Consider the following 18,460-nt stretch of genomic DNA (forward strand, 5'->3'; position numbering starts at 1 on the left):
CCTTTGGAGCTTTTGTTCTTAAAACTGGGGCTGACTATTTTTGGGAATAGTGTTTCTTGCTTCTTTATTGGACTTATCAAACTGCTGTTTCTGCTTTTGCAATAGATTTTTCTGTTGAATTTTTACAACATAGGTCTTCTGTTGCACAGAGCTCCAGCCACACCACTGGAGTCGGTATCAACTGCCCACCTCAGTTCTAAGGACACTTCATGCCATGAGCATTTCAATGGATCTGCCAATCGCTGCCCCACAGCCATCAGAAGATGGTTGATGAATTTGGAGGAGGAAGAGAAGTTCAGACAGGGAGAAAAAAGGCAGGCCACTTGTACCTCAGACATGTGGCACCAACCTATACTTGATCAGTTCTTTGACCAGTGGTACTTGACCATGTCTGAGGAAATCTTGCATTTGCCATCTCCGCATTAGCAGGTAAACTGTGACCAAGTTGCGTTGCCTACTGGACTTGAAGGGCAAACAAGATCTCACATAGTGACAACCATCACAGTATTGAACTATTACAATACTGGATCCTTTTAAGCCCCCACTGAGATTTCCACATTAGTCGATTTTCTGTCCACCGATGCATCAAGCAGGTTGCAGAAACTTTGTTTTCTGGGTGAATATTTTTGTCACTTTCCCCATGGAAAGCAGGTGCAGCACTATTACTAGGTGGCAGAAGGGCACACATGTAACCTTCAAGGTCCCTTATAACAACCCCATAAAATATATGAATAGTAATGGTTGTCATTCCATCAACATCGCACCACACAAGTGCCAGGCAATAACTATCTCCAACAAGAAAGCATCGAGCCACTGCCCCTTGGCATTCAATGGCATTACCATCACTGAATCCCCCAACATCAATATCCTGGGGGTCACCATTGACCAGAAACTTAACTGGACCAGCCTCATAAATACTATGCCTACAAGAGCAGGTCAGAGGCTGGGTATTCTGCGGCAAGTGTCTCACCTCCTGACTCCCCAAAATCTTTCCACTGTCTACATAAGGAGTGTAATGGAGTACTCTCCACTTGCTTGGATGAGTGCAGCTCCAACGATATATTTCCAAGTCAGGATGGAGTATGAGTTGGAGGGGAACTTGGAGGTGATGGTGTTCCCATGCGCCTGCTGCCCATGTCCTTCTAGGTGGTAGAGGTTGTGGGTTTGGGAGGTACTGCCGAAGAAGCCTTGGTAAGTTGCTGCAGTGCATCTTGTAGATGGTACACCGGTGGTGGAGGGAGTGAATGGTGAAGGTGGTAGATGGGGTGCAAATCAAGCAGGTTGCTTCTTCCTGGATGGTGTCGAGCTTCTTGAGTGTTATTGTTCACTAATGTCCCACAGAGGTGGCAACCTGCCACCCTTGGTCTAGCTTATATGTGACCCTAGTCCCATACTGTGCAGTTGATTCTTAATGCCCTCTCAAGTGGCCTCAGTCATTACACACATCCTGAGAACAAGTTAAAAGAAAGAGTACTTGCCCAGTTAGGCTGCCACAAAGCCAACCAAGCCCTCCCTTGCCCACACCATCATGGCTTACACTCTAACGATTTAGACAAAGAGTTCCTTATGGCGATTAAGGTGCATCAACACAGATGCATTCAACAATTGGATGTATCATGAGGGGCACTAATTGAACATTTATGAATATAAAGCATGCAAGTAGTTAGAGCAACCATGAAAGAATTATGTGAGGCAATGGAAAATTTTCCCTTAGAAATTTGGAGCTGCAGGTATGTCAGATGTGATGAATGGAACCTGTGCTTTTGAGGCTGTGCTAATGGCCCCAATACTGTTGGCTCAACGCCTGGTGCATGCAAAATGTGAAAACCTTTTCATGTACCGTACCTTGGAACTCTGCCTCAATCCAAAGAATTTTGTCTTCATTTGACCGATGGATGTGAGAGACTGCATCAGCTCTTGGCCAACTTCTTCGTGCTTGCTGGACAGTGACTCTGTTTTGAGGGCAACTTTCCTCTACTGCATTTACTCCAACAACACCTTTATGCTTAATTCTGTGAAGGGATAGTTCTGATAGTCCCTGCAAATATCAGGTTACACGTAAAACAAGACAGCAGCCCTGTAAAATCCGTCGAACACCTCCATTCTCTGGCACTCACTGTGTACCTGAGAAACACAATGGGAACATATCAAAATATGTAAATGAAGTGACCCTGCGAAATCCAGTGAGGTTGAGAAGTCCGTCTACTTGTGAGGGAAAACATGGAGCTGAACAAATTGCTTGTTTTTCCCCATGTTGCCGCTCATATACAAATGATCTAAATCCTTCAATTAGATCCTACACCTCATTCGATGATTATGATTATTTGTTCAGTTTTATTTATACTTTGCTCAAGCAATATACTACAGTGTAACAGGGAATCAATGGTTTCATATAGATTTGGGTGTAGTTAATTACCAAAATTTATTTCATATTATAAATGTGCCGTGTTCAACTCCAGGGTGATTTTTATAACACAGTAGGGAAAAAAAAAATTCTAGTTTGTATTTTTGGAGGTTCTCAAATACTGTCAGTGGTTACATTTCCAAACTATGAAATCTGTACCCAATAATAACTGATAATTTATCTTTTCTAATAGGAATGGCAAGGATTCCATTATTCTGACTGTCCTTCAGCCTCATCAAGTGAGTGTGCTCCTTAAATCTGTTTTGTACCTGCACGTATGTGGTCTAAGAAGAGATGGTTTAAAATCCTCAGAAGCATCGGTTGGTTGATGCACCTCTGAGTACAGAAATAGTATGGGTTTGATTCCTGATTATACTGAATTAGCTCATTTCAGCACAGCAGCAATTTGGGTGCTTCAATTAAATTATTATCAGCTTAGATTTCTACTCCTAATTTTTATCAAGTGGCTTTTGCTGGGAAGTATCTATATATTGGATGAAGATAGGATTGTCAACTGCTTTGATTATCTTCATGATTGAATACTTTGCCAACACTTTATTGGCCGTCGGGATGGTTTACCATCTATCTCATCACTCACCGGCCCACCTCCTGTCCAAGTTAAAATTGGGCCTATATGTTGCAAAAATGCAGAAGTACTAGGGCAAAGAAGCAGGACATGAAGGATAGAAAGAGAGCAAGACAGAGAAACTGTGATTGACAGTCGCACTGGAAGCCAACGGCTCCGTTAGAGTGCGACGGCAGTTCCGGGGCCGCCATCAGTCCGGCCTCTCTCTGTCCAGCTCCACAGCCCAAAGCGGAGGAGAACCGGTGGCAGTTCAGGGACCCCGATCGGCGGTAGTGGCCTGGCGTTCCGGGAAAACTGGTCCTGGGAGCGCGCGTGCCCGCTAGCCAGGGAGCGCGAAGAGGGGTCAGGCGGGAACACACAGCAGAGACTGGACGGAGCGCGCGGGTGGAGGATGAGCAGATCATTGACGTGGCAGCCCCAACCTGCGATAGACCATCAGCAGCAGGTCGGGGCCATAAAAGGAGCGGCGGCCATGGTAACATGGGGGCCCTGACCTGCGAGAGACCATCAGCAGCGGGTAGGGGTCATAAAAGGAGCGGCGGCCATGGCAACATGGGGGCCCTGACCTGCGAGAGACCATCAGCAGCGGGTCGGGGTCATAAAAGGAGCGGCGAGCGGCCATGGGCAGTGTGGCGGCGTACCACTTCAAGGTACAGCGCGAACTGGTGCAGGAGGGCAAAGGCAGCGAAGAGGGCGACTGGGCAGGTACAGCAGGAGCGGCAAGGTTGGGTCAAAGGAACGGCGTGAGGTCGTGGAGCGACGTGATCGGGGCCCAAGAAAAGTGTGAGTTCGGGGCCAGAAGAGGCGAGGGCCCAGGGGTAGCACGGGCCAGCCCACACTGCGATTGTGTGCGCACTAGGTCCGTGCAGCAAAACAGGTCCCCAATCATCTTGGTTAATCCTTGCCACTGGACCACGACCTCGCTCTGTCAAGCCCGTGTGGTGGCTGATGTGCAACGGCCACCACACGTTAAAAAAACTCCACGCACAGGCATCTTCCACCCTTCAACATGTAGTTCAGGACCTGGAATATTAGGTCCTTTATTGAAACACCTGTGAACTCATCCTTTTTTGGCGTGGAAGCAAGTCATCCTCGTTTCGAGGGGCCGCCTATGACGATGAGGAAGCCAACAAGAACTCTGCAGTAGAAACTCTTTATCATTTTAGTAATATCAAATAAACAAGTATTTATTCTGAAAAAGGGGTTTGAATAATTGAATTGAAATAACTGTGCATGACAGGCTTAGCTACAAGGTGGCTGGATGTGTCCCTGTATTAAGTCATTCCGTACCTAGGAAATGAGTCACTTATGGGCTCACATTCTGCCTTTTCCCTTACTTTCCGACATGGTCAGCATTAAATTTTGCCTGCCACATGTATGATGATTTTTTTCCCCATTATACTGTCTATCATATTGATCTAGTAATTCAAGATGGCAAGTCTGGGATTTGAATTACGTATTCTGGTCATTGGAATTTCATTTCTTTCTAATCCATTAGGCATTAGGCATTTACAATTTGAACTCTCCAATTGAACTGCTATTTTGTTAGAGTGCAGGGAAGGTCTATCTTCCTCATTGTTCCTCAAAAGCAGGATATCTCTCAGTAAAATTCAGTGTGATTATCCAGTTAAATAGGAAATGGAGAAGAAGAGAAATATATATGTCTATCCTGTAACAAATGCCTTACTGAGAACTTGAACTAGCGGATACATTCAATTATAGTGGACTGTGCTTTATGAAAGATTGAAGTCACTTGTGCTTTAACCTTGAATTTATTGTCAACACTAAAAACAAATTAGACAGCTTAAAAGATACATAACTAAATATTACTAACATTATGGGGTCAATAATGCAATGTCCAGTACCTATTTTATTTTGTACAGAGGCCTGAGTGCTTAGAACACCCCAATGCAGCTAACCAATTTAGGAGCATGCACACAAATGGTCCAGCTCGTTCAAAAAGGCTCAACAATTATGCCAGTTAGGGTGTTTCCCCATAATGCAACTGAGGCTCTTGATGGAACACCATCCATTTGGAATGGGTATGAAAGGGAAGCCAGCAGAAAGACTTTGTTTGTGGTTCCAACATGCCCCCTGCTAATAGTAAGCCAACCTTGTTTCCTCCAATGGCTGAAGTAAGGAGTCATTGTGACTCAGAGAAGTTACATTGGTCAAAAAATGGTGGTGCTTCACAGGCAGCCTGCAGCCTTTCATTAGCTACTGATACTCAATTTCCCGCCCCCAATCCGTACACTGCTCCCAGTGCATCATGCTGTATGTGCGGGGGTAAAGCAGCGGAACTCACATTATGGGATGAAGACAGCTCATTTGGGTGCAAATGTGGCCAGAGCCTCAGGGGTATCTGTGCTGGTGACAGACTCCGGGACCACATTATCTGAATCAACATGTAACCTATTTACCACGTTGCAAAACATTCTTAGTCAGGTTCAAATGTAGCAATAATTTCTAAATTAATTTCAGTTAAACTATTAATCTAATAACTAACAATATAGATAATTACATCGATATCTTCCTTAAAAAAAAGTTTGTCCTTTTCCTCTTACTCTTCAGCAGGATACATTTCTACCTTCTCTAAATTTTTGTAGCGTTCGACCGTGAATTTCTGTCCATTCACTTTAATGGGTTGACAATCACAGGGTGCCAACTGCAGAAGCAGAAATCCTTGACTAGTATCTCCCAATTATTTCGAGTAATGAATAAAATGAAAATTAAACATTGTGAGATACATGTGTCTGACATATGTAATTAATGGCCAGCAGGTAGTGGTGGGTGAGGAAAGCTTGCTTCTCGGAGAGCTTTTTCTATGCTGGTTTACTTCTCACTTATTTCATTAATTGATTAAGCACTAGGAATAAATATATTTCTGTTTTAGCAGTAATTGCTCCTGCTATTTTTCTAAGTCTTCTATTTTAAGAATGGGCTGCAACTTGGAAAATTAAAAGATTGTCTTACGTAATTGTAAATATGTTGATAAAGAACTCATTTAAGATTTTTCTATAAAAAGCAGAGAGGACATGTTCTCCCTCCCTAGATCAAACAGCCTAACCTCAGAGTGTGAAGTCATAAAGTAATGGGATGAAGTGACAAACTAGAAGGTCTATTGAGAGAACAAGCACATATTTGTTGCTATTAACTATTCCCATTGCATATAGAAATGTCAGGGAAAGTCTTCTGGCAAAATCACCTACATGGCCCTTTAGGAATTGTTTCTGATTATGTTAGCAATAGCAAGTAGAAGGAGGTTAAGAACTAATTTCTGTGGGGCAAAAAATAAAGTGCAGATCATCAAAAGAGATTTTGTTTTGGAGAAGGAAATATGGACTGATTTTCTCAGGAGCTTTTTAAGATTTTGCAAATTGATCTTTTACCAAAAATGTAGCATTGGCCTTGCTAAGCATGTGATGGATTGTGACTATCGGATAACACAGGTTGTTGTTGACAAGTGCTTAGGTTCTTCACAGACTCCCATCATAACATCACAATGTATCTCACTGTGTCTTATTAAAATTCCAATCACATTGCGGTTCTAAATTGGATGGGCATTTTCTTGCTAAATCTGCAGAAAGCTCGAGGCTGTTCTTTAGAACTGAGATTAATAGTTATTCATTCCATTTGTTCAGCAAAATATTGTGAAATGAGGAACTTAAGGGAAAAAGATGAATAGTGGCAGTGAGTTCCCAACATCCTTTAAGTCTGTCAGAATTTATAGGCCTTTCAGACTGATGACAGCACATAAGGCATACACTTACTGCCTCTGGCAAGAGATCAACTTCATGGACAATATAGCACAAGTATAAAATATTACCTCTTAACAGTTGGAGTTCATGTTACACGAAGTGCACACTGATATTAAAATGCATATTTAAAGGATTGACCGACCCAATAGCATACTTGTTGCAATCAATTCACAGGGTAATTTAGGAGCAATCTCAAATGAATATTGCAAGTTGATAAAAACATTGTTTTCTTTTTCCAGTATCAAAGATAAATCTTTCTGGACATGTACATGTTAGTACTCATTTAGTTAGAGATGCAAAGTGAGCAAAATGCAAAATAGAGCTTTTCACATTGAACATAAGTTATACGATGTTAAAAGAAAATCCTCCACCCCTTCACACACATACTCGACTGAGAAAAAGAAGAAAAGCAAAATACAACCATTTATGGGCCCATAAGCCTTCTAGGACCTAAAATTCACAAGGAATTTGGCAATTTCTGAAGCAATCCAGCCGGTAACATGATATGCCCCTTTCATTATCATCATAGGCGGTCCCTCGAATGAGGATGACTTGCAGCCCCGATCACCTCTGCAAGGTCAATCAGACAGCACCCTGTACTGTGGCAGCATGGAGGCTATACTGAGGTAGGATGCAAAGTGAGCACTTTTCCTCCCACTGCTGGAAGCAGCAGAGCCGGTGAAACAACATTAATTATTTTCTGACCATGAGTGAGCTGAGTGTTTGGCTTGACTATACAGACCAGCAGTGTAGTTTCTTTGTTATTCACCTGTATGGATCTCCCTCGTCCATCAAAGATACATATGCAACAACATTTTTGAGTTGTTTTTGTGTTACTGCCAGTGCTCTGGGATCCTCTCGAAAAGAGGCTCTCTCCCAACTCTCAGTGATCAGCAGTATAGCAGCATCGACAAAGGTTTGACCACAGACCTGCAGCTTGTCTTCATAGTTGAGGCTAGAGTCCATCATAGGGGATAATAACAAAAATTTCACCAAGAAGCAATAATTTGGCTGGACAGGCAACAAATAAAATTATTTAAACAAAAAAACAAAGTTTAGGTCAGAGAATTAAGTACAGAAAGCACCTGAAGAAAACATAGGACTCAAGTTACTTATTGTACTCCATTGCTTCCTTTTCAAAAGTACTCAAAAACTTGCTTGTCACTGTTAATTTGACAAGGTGTTAGGTTAGAACTAGGATACTACTTTAACATTGACATAACTGAGGTGTTGTTTGTTCTCTTTCAGTCTCCAAAATCTGCCTTTATTAGTGCAGCCAAGAAAGCACAGCTTAGGACGAATCCAGTCAAAGTGCGATTTTCTGAAGAGGTCACAATCAACGGAAACAGTTCTGTGAGTCCTTACAACTTCTGTGTCAGACACTTAAAGGGGAAATTTTAACCCCTCCGCCTGGTGGGAGTGGTGCAGGTGGGAGTTAAGATGGCGGGAGGAGTTTGCGTTGCAACTATAGACCAGTTAGCCTAACATCTGTCGTTGGGAAAATGCTGGAGTCCATTATTAAGGAAGCAGTAGCGGGACATTTGGAAAAGCATGATTCAACCAAGCAGTGTCAGCATGGTTTTATGAAAGGGAAATCATGTTTGACAAATTTGCTGGATGGATAAGGGGGAACCAGTGGATGTGGTGTATTTGGATTTCCAGAAGGCATTCGATAAGGTGCCACATAAGAGGTTACTGCACAAGATAAAAGTTCACGGGGTTGGAGGTAATATATTAGCATGGATAGAGGATTGGCTAACTAACAGAAAACAGAGAGTCTGGATAAATGGGTCATTTTCCAGTTGGCAAACAGTGACTAGTGGGGCGCTGCAGGGATCAGTGCTGGGTCCTCAACTATTTACATTCTATATTAATGACTTGGATGAGGGGACCGAGTGTAATGTAGCCAAGTTTGCTGATGATACAAAGATGGGTGGGAAAGCAAAGTGTGAGGAGGACACAAAAAATCTGCAAAAGGATACAGACAGGCTAAGTGAGTGGGCAAAAATTTGGCAGATGGAGTATAATGTGGGAAAATGTGAGGTTATCCACTTTGGCAGAAATAATAGAAAAACAAATCATAATTTAAATGGAGAAAAATTGCAAAGTGCTACAGTGCAGAGGGACCTGGGGTCCTTGTGCATGAAACACAAGAAGTTAATATGCAGGTACAGCAAGTAATCAGGAAGACAAATGCAATGTTGGCCTTTACTGCAAGGGGGATAGAGTATAAAAGCAGGGAAGTCCTGCTGCAACTGTACAGGGTATTGGTGAGGCCACACCTACAGTACTGTGTACAATTTTGATCTCTGTATTTAAGGAAGGATATACTTGCATTGGAGGCTGTTCAGAGAAGGTTCATGAGGTTGATTCCGGAGATGAGGGGGTTGACTTATGAGGAGAGGTGGAGTAGGTTGGGCCAATACACATTGGAGTTCAGAAGAATAAGAGGTGATCTTATTGAAACTTATAAAATAATGAGGGGGCTCGACAAGATGGATGCAGAGAGGATATTTCCATATCGGGGAAACTAAAACTAGGGGACATAGTCTTAGAATAAGAGGCGACCCATTTAAAACTGAGATGAGGAGAAATTTCTTCTCTGAGAGTTTTAAATCTGTGGAATTCTCTGCCCCAGAGAGCTGTGGAGGCTGGGTCATTGAATATATTTAAGGTGGAGGTAGACAGATTTTTGAGTGATATGGGAATAAAGGGTTATGGGGTGCGGGCAGGGAAGGGGGTGCGGGCAGGGAAGTGGAGCTGAGTCCATGATCAGATCAGTCATGATCTTATTGAATGGTGGAGCAGGCTTGAGGGGTTCAAATGACCTACTCCTGCTCCTATTTCTTATGTTCTTATTTTCTTATTCCCAACCCCTCAATCATAACTAGCCTGAAATCAGGCACTGGAAGGCTCCTTGCAAGCCAAGAGGTGCACGGGTGGCCTGGCCCCATAAGAATACATGGGACCTCAACTGCCCCTGGTTGACACCACCCACCCCGCCCCCCTCCCAATTGAGGACTTTCCTCGGCTTGGGAGGTGGGAAAAAAATCAGTTAGGATTCTTGCTCCTGGTCCCTAACTAGTGACCCTGCTGGAAGTGCGAGTATGTAAATTTTAAGGGTAACAAGATTAGGGCTAGCTTCTTGTAATGTATTTGCTTCATGGGTTCTTTACTGAAGCATTCATAGCAACACATTGCTATTAAGAACTAGTGGGTTTATTACCAAAGGTTTAACCATCACACTACACATTGCCAGTTCATCCACTAGGCTCACAAATGCATACCTCATCGTGGATGGCCTAGACCCAACCGATTGGGGTTTTATTGAGTCTTGTGGACATCACTTGACTGGCTAAGCCACTCACAATGCAACAGCTCTACAAACCTGTGAGCTACTCACAGGTACATACATTATACTTCTAACTCCAGCCAAAAGAGAAACTCATGCAGATAGCCAACTATTCATTGTGACGTTAAGTTAAAAAGTAATAGCTTGCAAACTTTCATTTATATATGAAGTGTAGTCCCTGTTATTTTTGTTGCAAATTGTCCACTGTGTTTGCCAAACATCAAGGATCCACAAACAGTAAATGGGTTAAGCGACCAGTTAATCTGTTTTTGATGGTGTTAGCCAGGACCCCAGGATAGTGCCATGGGAGCTTTTATGGCCACAATTTAATATTTAATCCAAAGGATTCCGGCTCCGATATTGCAGTATTCTTTCAATACTCATTTCATCCTGGATTACGTGCTCAAATCTTGGAGTGGGGCTTAAAGCCACAATCTTCTGGCACATGCCAGCACAAATCAGTAGGACAGTAACAACATAAATATGATCTACCAGTCAACCCAGTGGAGTGAACTTTCTTTTACATATTGGGTAAAATCTGAAGGATATTCACAGGAGAGTATTGGAATAAAATCAACTTATTTTTGTCCCCATCAGGACCCTATGAAAGAGGAAACTCTCATGTTGATCTCAAACGTGCTGAATGTGTACCTGGAAAACGGTCAGATGAAATCGTTCACCTTTGACAGCAGAACAACCGTGAGGGTAAGACCATTTCAGAAGAGCAAAGGAAACTTAAATTCACAATCAACTTTAACCAGTAAATACAGAGTAGTGAGTGCCTACATCTGAAAAGCTAACTGCACAAAGCATGGGAGCTTAGTAATTTGATCACGCCTTGCCTATTTTTCAGGCGTAAAACAGGTGCCTAAGGGTTCAATATGTAGGTGTGCACCTATCCTGTACCGGAAGTGCGGCACCCACCATATTGGATCAGGTTAATTCATAGGTGTCCGGGGTACACATTAGAACAATTCAGGAAGCTCCGTATATGCTTGGTGTAGGTTTCTTTTGTGAAATTTGCCTGTCCCAACACCTGACTTTCCATGTGATAAACATTGCCCAGCAACTCGTGGTGCTAACAGTCAGCAAGAACCCTGCAGCAGCATTATTTAAAGGGATGATTCCCTCCATACAGGTTAGTTGCTGGTTTGTCCTCTTAACTTAGTTAACTTCTGGCCCTTTTTTTTGGCTATTTTCTGTGTTCCATAAGTCAATTCTGACTTCTGGGAACAAGTGCTAGACTGCTTGGTCCCAATATTTACTCGGAGCCAGGAAGGTGGGGAAGGTTTTCGGACGGGAAACCCGGAACTAAGGGTTCCCCTCGCGCCCTGCCAAAATTAACTGCAGGGCGTCTTTTAAAATTTTTTTCAACAGGTTTCCCATCCGACAGCCAGCCAGGTTGACAGGCTGGCTGCCAGTTGGGTAGGAAAGGAGCCGAGGAACGGATGTCGGGTAAGTCGGACATCGCGGGGAGGGTCGGTCATCGCGGGGGAGGGTCGGTCATCGCGGGGGAGGGTCGGTCATCGCGGGGAGGGTCGGTCATCGCGGGGGAGGGTCGGTCATCGCGGGGGAGGGTCGGTCATCGCGGGGAGGGTCGGTCATCGCGGGGGAGGGTCGGTCATCGCGGGGGAGGGTCGGTCATCGCGGGGGAGGGTCGGTCATCGCGGAGAGGGTCGGTCATCGCGGGGGAGGGTCGGCCATCGCGGGGGAGGGTCGGTCATCGCGGGGGAGGGTCGGTCATCGCGGGGGAGGGTCGGTCATCGCGGGGGAGGGTCGGTCATCGCGGGGGAGGGTCGGTCATCGCGGGGGAGGGTCGGTCATCGCGGGGGAGGGTCTGTCATCGCGGGGGAGGGTCTGTCATCGCGGGGGAGGGTCAGTCATCGCGGGGAGGGTCAGTCATCGCGGGGAGGGTCGGTCATCGCGGGGAGGGTCGGTCATCGCGGGGAGGGTCGGTCATCGCGGGGAGGGTCGGTCATCGCGGGGAGGGTAGGTCATCGCGGGGGAGGGTCGGTCATCGCGGGGAGGGTCGGTCATCGCGGGGGAGGGTCGGCCATCGCGGGGGAGGGTCGGTCATCGCGGGGGAGGGTCGGTCATCGCGGGGGAGGGTCGGTCATCGCGGGGGAGGGTCGGTCATCGCGGGGGAGGGTCGGTCATCGCGGGGGAGGGTCTGTCATCGCGGGGGAGGGTCAGTCATCGCGGGGAGGGTCAGTCATTGCGGGGAGGGTCAGTCATCGTGGGGGAGGGTCGGTCATCGCGGGGAGGGTCGGTCATCGCGGGGAGGGTTGGTCATCGCGGGGGAGGGTCGGTCATCGCGGGGAGGGTCAGTCATCGCGGGGGAGGGTCGGTCATCGCGGGGGAGTCCGACATCGTGGGGAAAGTCGGGCATCGGGGTGGGGGATTAGCCATGGCGTGGGGAATTGGACACAAATAGGAGGGGGGTCGGAATTGGCAGAGGGGTTGGACATCGTGGGATAGGGAGGCGAATCAGGCATCGCGGGGGTGAGACCATTGGCAGGGATCCACTAATGTGGAAATAAGTTTGTTGGGCCTGTCGGAAAGGCTCCTGCTCCTCTTGGCCCACAAGCAGTGCAATAAAGGCACCTGCTCCTTCTCTTTGTGAAGACTATAAACACAAGTTGTTGTTGTTGAAGATTTTTTTTTCAGTCGTGTCTGGGCTGGTGGATCTGCTTTAGGGACTGGAGGAGCAGAAGGTGCTGTAAAAGAGTGAGAAGGAGGGCACTGTACAGAAATCCATACCCACAACCGGTCTACAAAGAGCACTTCTCCCAACAACACCACTCTCCTGGGGCTGTGCCTCGGCACTCGTATTTTTGTCTTAAAAAATTAATTTGCAGTAGACACCGAAATTCTGGAAAAATCACCAAATAACATGACAAAATAAATGTTTTCTGTGGAGCGGCATCATCACTACCACAATTTGCATCTGGCCACCTCCATCTCAGTTCACACGTTCAGAAACTGTCTAAATGTAATTGTAAAACTGCGGGGGGGAGAGAGAGAGAGAGAGAGAGAGCGACTAGGGGGAAAGAGAGTGACTCAGGGAGAGAGAAAGAGACTGGGGAGAGAGAGAGAGACACAGACTGGGGGAGAGGGTTAGATTGCAGGAGAGAGAGAGAGAGCGATTGAAGGGAGAGTGAGACTGGTGGTGGGGGAGGGGAAGAGAGAGAGAGAGAGAGTGGGGGAGAGAGAGACAGACTGGGAAAAGAGAGAGATTGGGGAGGGGGAAGAGAGAGAGTGGGGCGGGGAGAGAGATACTGGGAGAGGGAGAGGGGACGTGGGAGAGGGGATCAGAGGGGAGAGAGGGAACTCAGGAAAAACGGATCACGTGCTTCCAACCTCACCCCCTTTACACCCATACCCGATTTCTCAGAACGCTCGGTGCATGTGTGACAAGGGACATCATTGGAGTGGATGAAATGCGGAAGTCACCACAGTGTCACTATTCACTTCATACTCAATAAACCTGATAACAATCCGTGACCCCACACAATGCCCCATCTATGGTGCGCTGGGCGGGTAAGGGCAGGAACTTGGGCTGGGGATGTCAAGAACTTGGGCTAGGACGGGTTAGGAACTTGCGCTGGGGGGGGGGCAGCAACTTGGGCTGGGAGGGGTTAGGAACTTGCGCTGGGGGGGGGGGGCAGCAACTTGGGCTGGGAGGGGTTAGGAACTTGCGCTGGGGGGGGGCAGCAACTTGGGCTGGGAGGGGTTAGGAACTTGGGCAGAACTTGGGCTGGGGGGGGCGGGGTTAGAAACTTGGGCTGGGGGTGTCAGGAACTTGGGCTGGGGGGGTTAGAAACTTGGGCTGGGGGGTCAGGAACTTGGGCTGGGGGAGGTCATGAACCTGGGCTGGGGGGGGGTTAGAAACTTGGGCTGCGGGGGGGTTAGGAACTTGGGCTGGGGGCAGAACTTGGGCTGGGAGGGGTCAAGAACCTGGGCTGGAGGGGGGGGTTAGAAATTTGGGCTGGGGGTGTCAGGAACTTGGGCTGGGGGGGGGTTAGGAACTTGGGCTGGGGGCAGAACTTGGGCTGGGAGGGGTCAAGAACCTGGGCTGGAGAGGGGGGTTAGAAACTTGGGCTGGGGGTGTCAGGAACTTGGGCTGGGGGGGGTTAGGAACTTGGGCTGGGGGCAGCACTTGGGCTGGGAGGGGTCAAGAACCTGGGCTGGAGGTGGGTGGTTAGAAACTTGGGCTGGGGGTGTCAGGAACTTGGGCTGGGGGGGTTAGGAACTTGGGCTGGGGGCAGCACTTGGACTGGGAGGGGTCAAGAACCTGGGCTGGAGGGGGGGGGATTAGAAACTTGGGCTGGGGGTGTCAGGAACTTGGGCTGGGTTGTTTTTGTGGCCTGTGGTCTTTTTAAACAAATTATTTCTGTGGCAGTAGATTGCTCTTGGAGCTTGCATTGTAGTGCAAGTGCTTAAGTAAGGCAGCAAATATCTGAATCTGATGTAGTGTGAAATTTGAGAAGATCACTGATTCAACTCCCTATTGATCCTATGTTAACACTAGTGCATGTGGTGACAGTGACACAATTTGTTCAGTGCACTGGTATACAAGGTCTCAGCATTTACACTATTGCATAACAAGGACCTTCTACAATACTTGCACCATTCTCGTACTAATTCGCAGGAATGAGTTTTCATGGGTGACAAGGGGAGATGAGGGAGTTACCGAGCAAACTTACTTTCGAGTGTAGTCCATACCTGCTGCACAAAGCTGGTAGTTTAAATAATTTTAACAGTTCCTTAAAGTAACAAAAATAATACAATTAATTATGGAACTGTAAGTCAATGGAGTTAATATTCTGGGATTTCTCTAAGGTTTCCACAGTTCTTCCGCCAAAATTAAAGCAGACGAACAAGAGAACCTCATCCAGAAATTCTACCCCTATATCTTTCTACAACAGCTTAACACCCCTATTTTAATATTTAATAATATTGACTGTGGCAAAAACACGAAGGCAGAATATTATCTGAATGGCGGCAGATTAGGAAAAGGGGAGGTGCAACGAGACCTGGGTGTCATGGTACATCAGTCATTGAAAGTTGGCATGCAGGTACAGCAGGCGGTGAAGAAGGCAAATGGTATGTTGGCCTTCATAGCGAGGGGATTCGAGTATAGGAGCAGGGAGGTCTTACTGCAGTTGTACAGGACCTTGGTGAGGCCTCACTTGGAATACTGTGTTCAGTTTTGGTCTCCTAATCTGAGGAAGGACATTTTTGCTATTGAGGGAGTGCAGCGAAGGTTCACCAGACTGATTCCCGGGATGGCAGGACTGACATATGAGGAGAGACTGGATCGACTGGGCTTGTATTCACTGGAGTTTAGAAGAATGAGAGGTGATTTCATAGAAACATATAAAATTCTGACGGGACTGGACAGGTTAGATGCAGGAAGAATGTTGCTGATGTTGGGGAAGTCCAGAACCAGAGGCCACAGTCTAAGGATTAAGGGGTAAGCCATTTTGGACCGAGATGAGGAGAAATTTCTTCACTCAGAGAGTTGTTAACCTATGGAATTCCCTGCCACAGAGAGTTGTTGATGCCAGTTCATTGGATATATTCAAGAGGGAGTTAGATATGGCCCTTACGGCTAAAGGGATCAAGGGGTATGGAGAGAAAGGAGGAAAGGGGTACTGAGGTGAATGATCAGCCATGATCTTTTGAATGGCGGTGCAGGCTCGAAGGGCCGAATAGCCTACCCCTGCACCTATTTTCTATGTTTCTATGTTTCCATGTTTCCATGTTTCTATGTTTCCCTTGTGAATACCGTAATAGAAGTTCTCAACTTCTGACTTATACAGTGTTATGTGTTTGTAGGACGTGATTCTCACGCTGCAGGACAGGCTGTCTATCAGGTGCATAGAACACTTTGCCCTGGTACTGGAGGTGGGCAATGAAGGGCCAGAGAAGAAACTCCTTCTGCTTCATGAGGCAGAGACTCTGATACAGGTCGGTACAGCCTACCATTAACACTATTCTGACATTCCTGTTTAAGCAGCTCTTTCTTTAAATTTTTCTCCTGATTTCCCGCCAATCTCTTTTCTCCATACAGTAGTAACATATGATAGAATATAATTCTCTAGGTGTGAGTGGCCCTCTGATCCTCGAAGATGTTTCCTTCATGTATTAGCTTGGATATGAATATCAACAGACAATTTGAGTGGGAGTCGCATGGCATTCGTATCTGATGCGCTCCTTACCTGATTGATGCCTGCACACTTTTAGCAGGGGTGTTAGATAATGGCCCGTAATTTGCAGTCAGTGGCAAAGCAAAGGCTGGCCCCGAAGTATGCTTCCCACAAAGATCCCGCAATCTCTGTGGCAAGAAGTTCTGCTTTTCCGACGTGCAATTAAAATCAATGCAAGTTAATAGGGAATCCCTAACGCGAGCTGCTGTGACATCAACACGCTGTCTAAGCAGCCAATCAAAATGCAGAATTCTCACAGACCGAGAGCTAAGAAGTGAATAAGCTCATTTGATTCTAAATTTTTTTTAAATATTAGACAAAACAAAGATTGGGGCTCTCACTCGGAGAAAAGGCAAACCTGAAATAAAGATGAACAAACTGAAAATAATATATACTTTTTTAATTTTATTTTTACAGTGGAAGATGTAGCAGGAGAAACCAGAGGTCAAATTTGAGATATAGAGCTAGATTACTCCAAAGGGCTGATTTTAACCCTGCGGAACCTGGGTGGGTAAGCAGTTAACATGGACTAAGCAACCCACCCGCACCAATTCCACTCGCTTCCTGCAGATTGCGAGCTTTACCTGCTATTCTGAGCAGGCTCGAGGGAGAGTGGAAGGCAGCAGGGTCCTTCTATAAATATGCAGATTGGGCCTCAGTGATTTCAGTCACTGTAATTTCAACTGGAGGCCTGCAAGGGGAATCCGTTGTGGCTTCCCCACCAGGCCAAAGAGGAGCCAGGGCCAAAATAGGCCTAGAATGGTAAGTGATTTTTTTTTTTAGATTCTTTGTGAGCCCAAAAGAAAAGGAATGTTGCTCAGGACCCCATAATGAGGCATAGCATATAAGAGCAGGGAGGTTATGCTAGAACTGTGCAAAACACTGGTTAGGCCACAGCCAGAGTACTGCGTAAAGTTCTGCTCACCACATTACAGGAATTATGTGATTGGACCAGAAAGGGTACAGAGGAGATTTACGAGGATGTTGCCAGGACTGGATAATTTTAGCTATGAAGAAAAATTGGATCGGCTGGGGTTATTATTTTTGGAACAGAGGAGGCTGAGGGGAGACCTAATTGAGGTATATAAAATTATGAGGGGCCTGGATAGAGTGGATAGGAAGGACCTACTTTTCCTTAGCAGAGAGGTCAATAACCAGGGGCATAGATTTAAAATAATTGGTAGAAGGGAGTTGAGGAGAACTTTTTTCACCCCAAGGGTGGTAGGGGTCTGGAACTCACGGCCTGAAAGGGTGGTGGAGGCAGAAACCCTCATCGCATTTAAAAAGTACTTGGATATGCACTTAAAGTGCCGTAACCTACAGGACTATGGATCAAGAACTGGAAAGTGAGATTAGGCTGGATAGCTCTTTTTCAGCTGGCACAGACACAATGGGCCTCCTTCTATGCTGTAAATTTCTACGATTCCATGATTCTATGAATGAAACCTGGAGCCTTTCATGCTCCAGGCTTTCCCTCACCTGATCACCAGGGCTTCATGACCCTCCTTCCAAGTTCCAACCACGTACCTGAGTGCCATGGACCATTCCTTTGGATCCTCAGTGGGAGCCTGTTGCACTGAAATCCCACTCCCACCCACTGGCCAGCTATTGCTTCCCGCCATATTCTAAAGTTATCTGCCAGACCTCACACTGCAGGAGGGCCCCACCCACATGACACTCGGCAGGAGTTAAACCAGCCCTCAAATTCATTTACCTTCTGAGTAAAGAATTTGCTTCCATCCTCAGTTTTCAATATAATCTTTGCTAGTATTAAGCTTATGTTCTTATGTTCCACTGGGCTGATTAACCCTGAAGTAATATTCTGGGGCCACCTGGTCTAGGCTATTTAATACCAGTTGATCTCCCATATTAATACACATAGAGGTTAGAAACAGAAGATAATTGCACCAGGACCAGGTGAGAACTTTGATGGTGAATACCAGAAGAGGCCTGTGGAAGAAGGTGGATGAGGAAGCAAGGCCATGGGCCATGGCGGGGTGGGGGCGGTGGGGGGGAGATAGGAGGAAAGTAGAGAAATGTTAGAGGCAGGGGGATAGAGAAGGATTAGAGTTCAGTGAGTACAATGGGAACATTGCAGCATGGTTCAAGTGTAGGAGGAGATAGGTAGAGCAAGATGGGGCTTGCAGT

General features: G+C 46.2%; 1 protein-coding gene across 1 annotated transcript in view; it reads left to right on the forward strand.

Moving 5' to 3' along the window:
- The window catches only part of frmpd3 (FERM and PDZ domain containing 3), a 252,699-nt gene that overhangs the window by 101,520 nt on the left and 132,719 nt on the right, over nt 1-18,460 (forward strand). Inside the window, exons 4-7 of the mRNA XM_070882527.1 lie at nt 2,598-2,643; nt 7,997-8,101; nt 10,698-10,805; nt 15,942-16,073. Coding sequence (XP_070738628.1) covers nt 2,598-2,643; nt 7,997-8,101; nt 10,698-10,805; nt 15,942-16,073 — 391 coding nt within the window. The remainder of the gene's footprint in view (nt 1-2,597; nt 2,644-7,996; nt 8,102-10,697; nt 10,806-15,941; nt 16,074-18,460) is intronic.

Source organism: Pristiophorus japonicus, chromosome 6 (genome assembly GCF_044704955.1).
Source record: "Pristiophorus japonicus isolate sPriJap1 chromosome 6, sPriJap1.hap1, whole genome shotgun sequence".
Classification (NCBI taxonomy): domain Eukaryota; kingdom Metazoa; phylum Chordata; class Chondrichthyes; family Pristiophoridae; genus Pristiophorus; species Pristiophorus japonicus.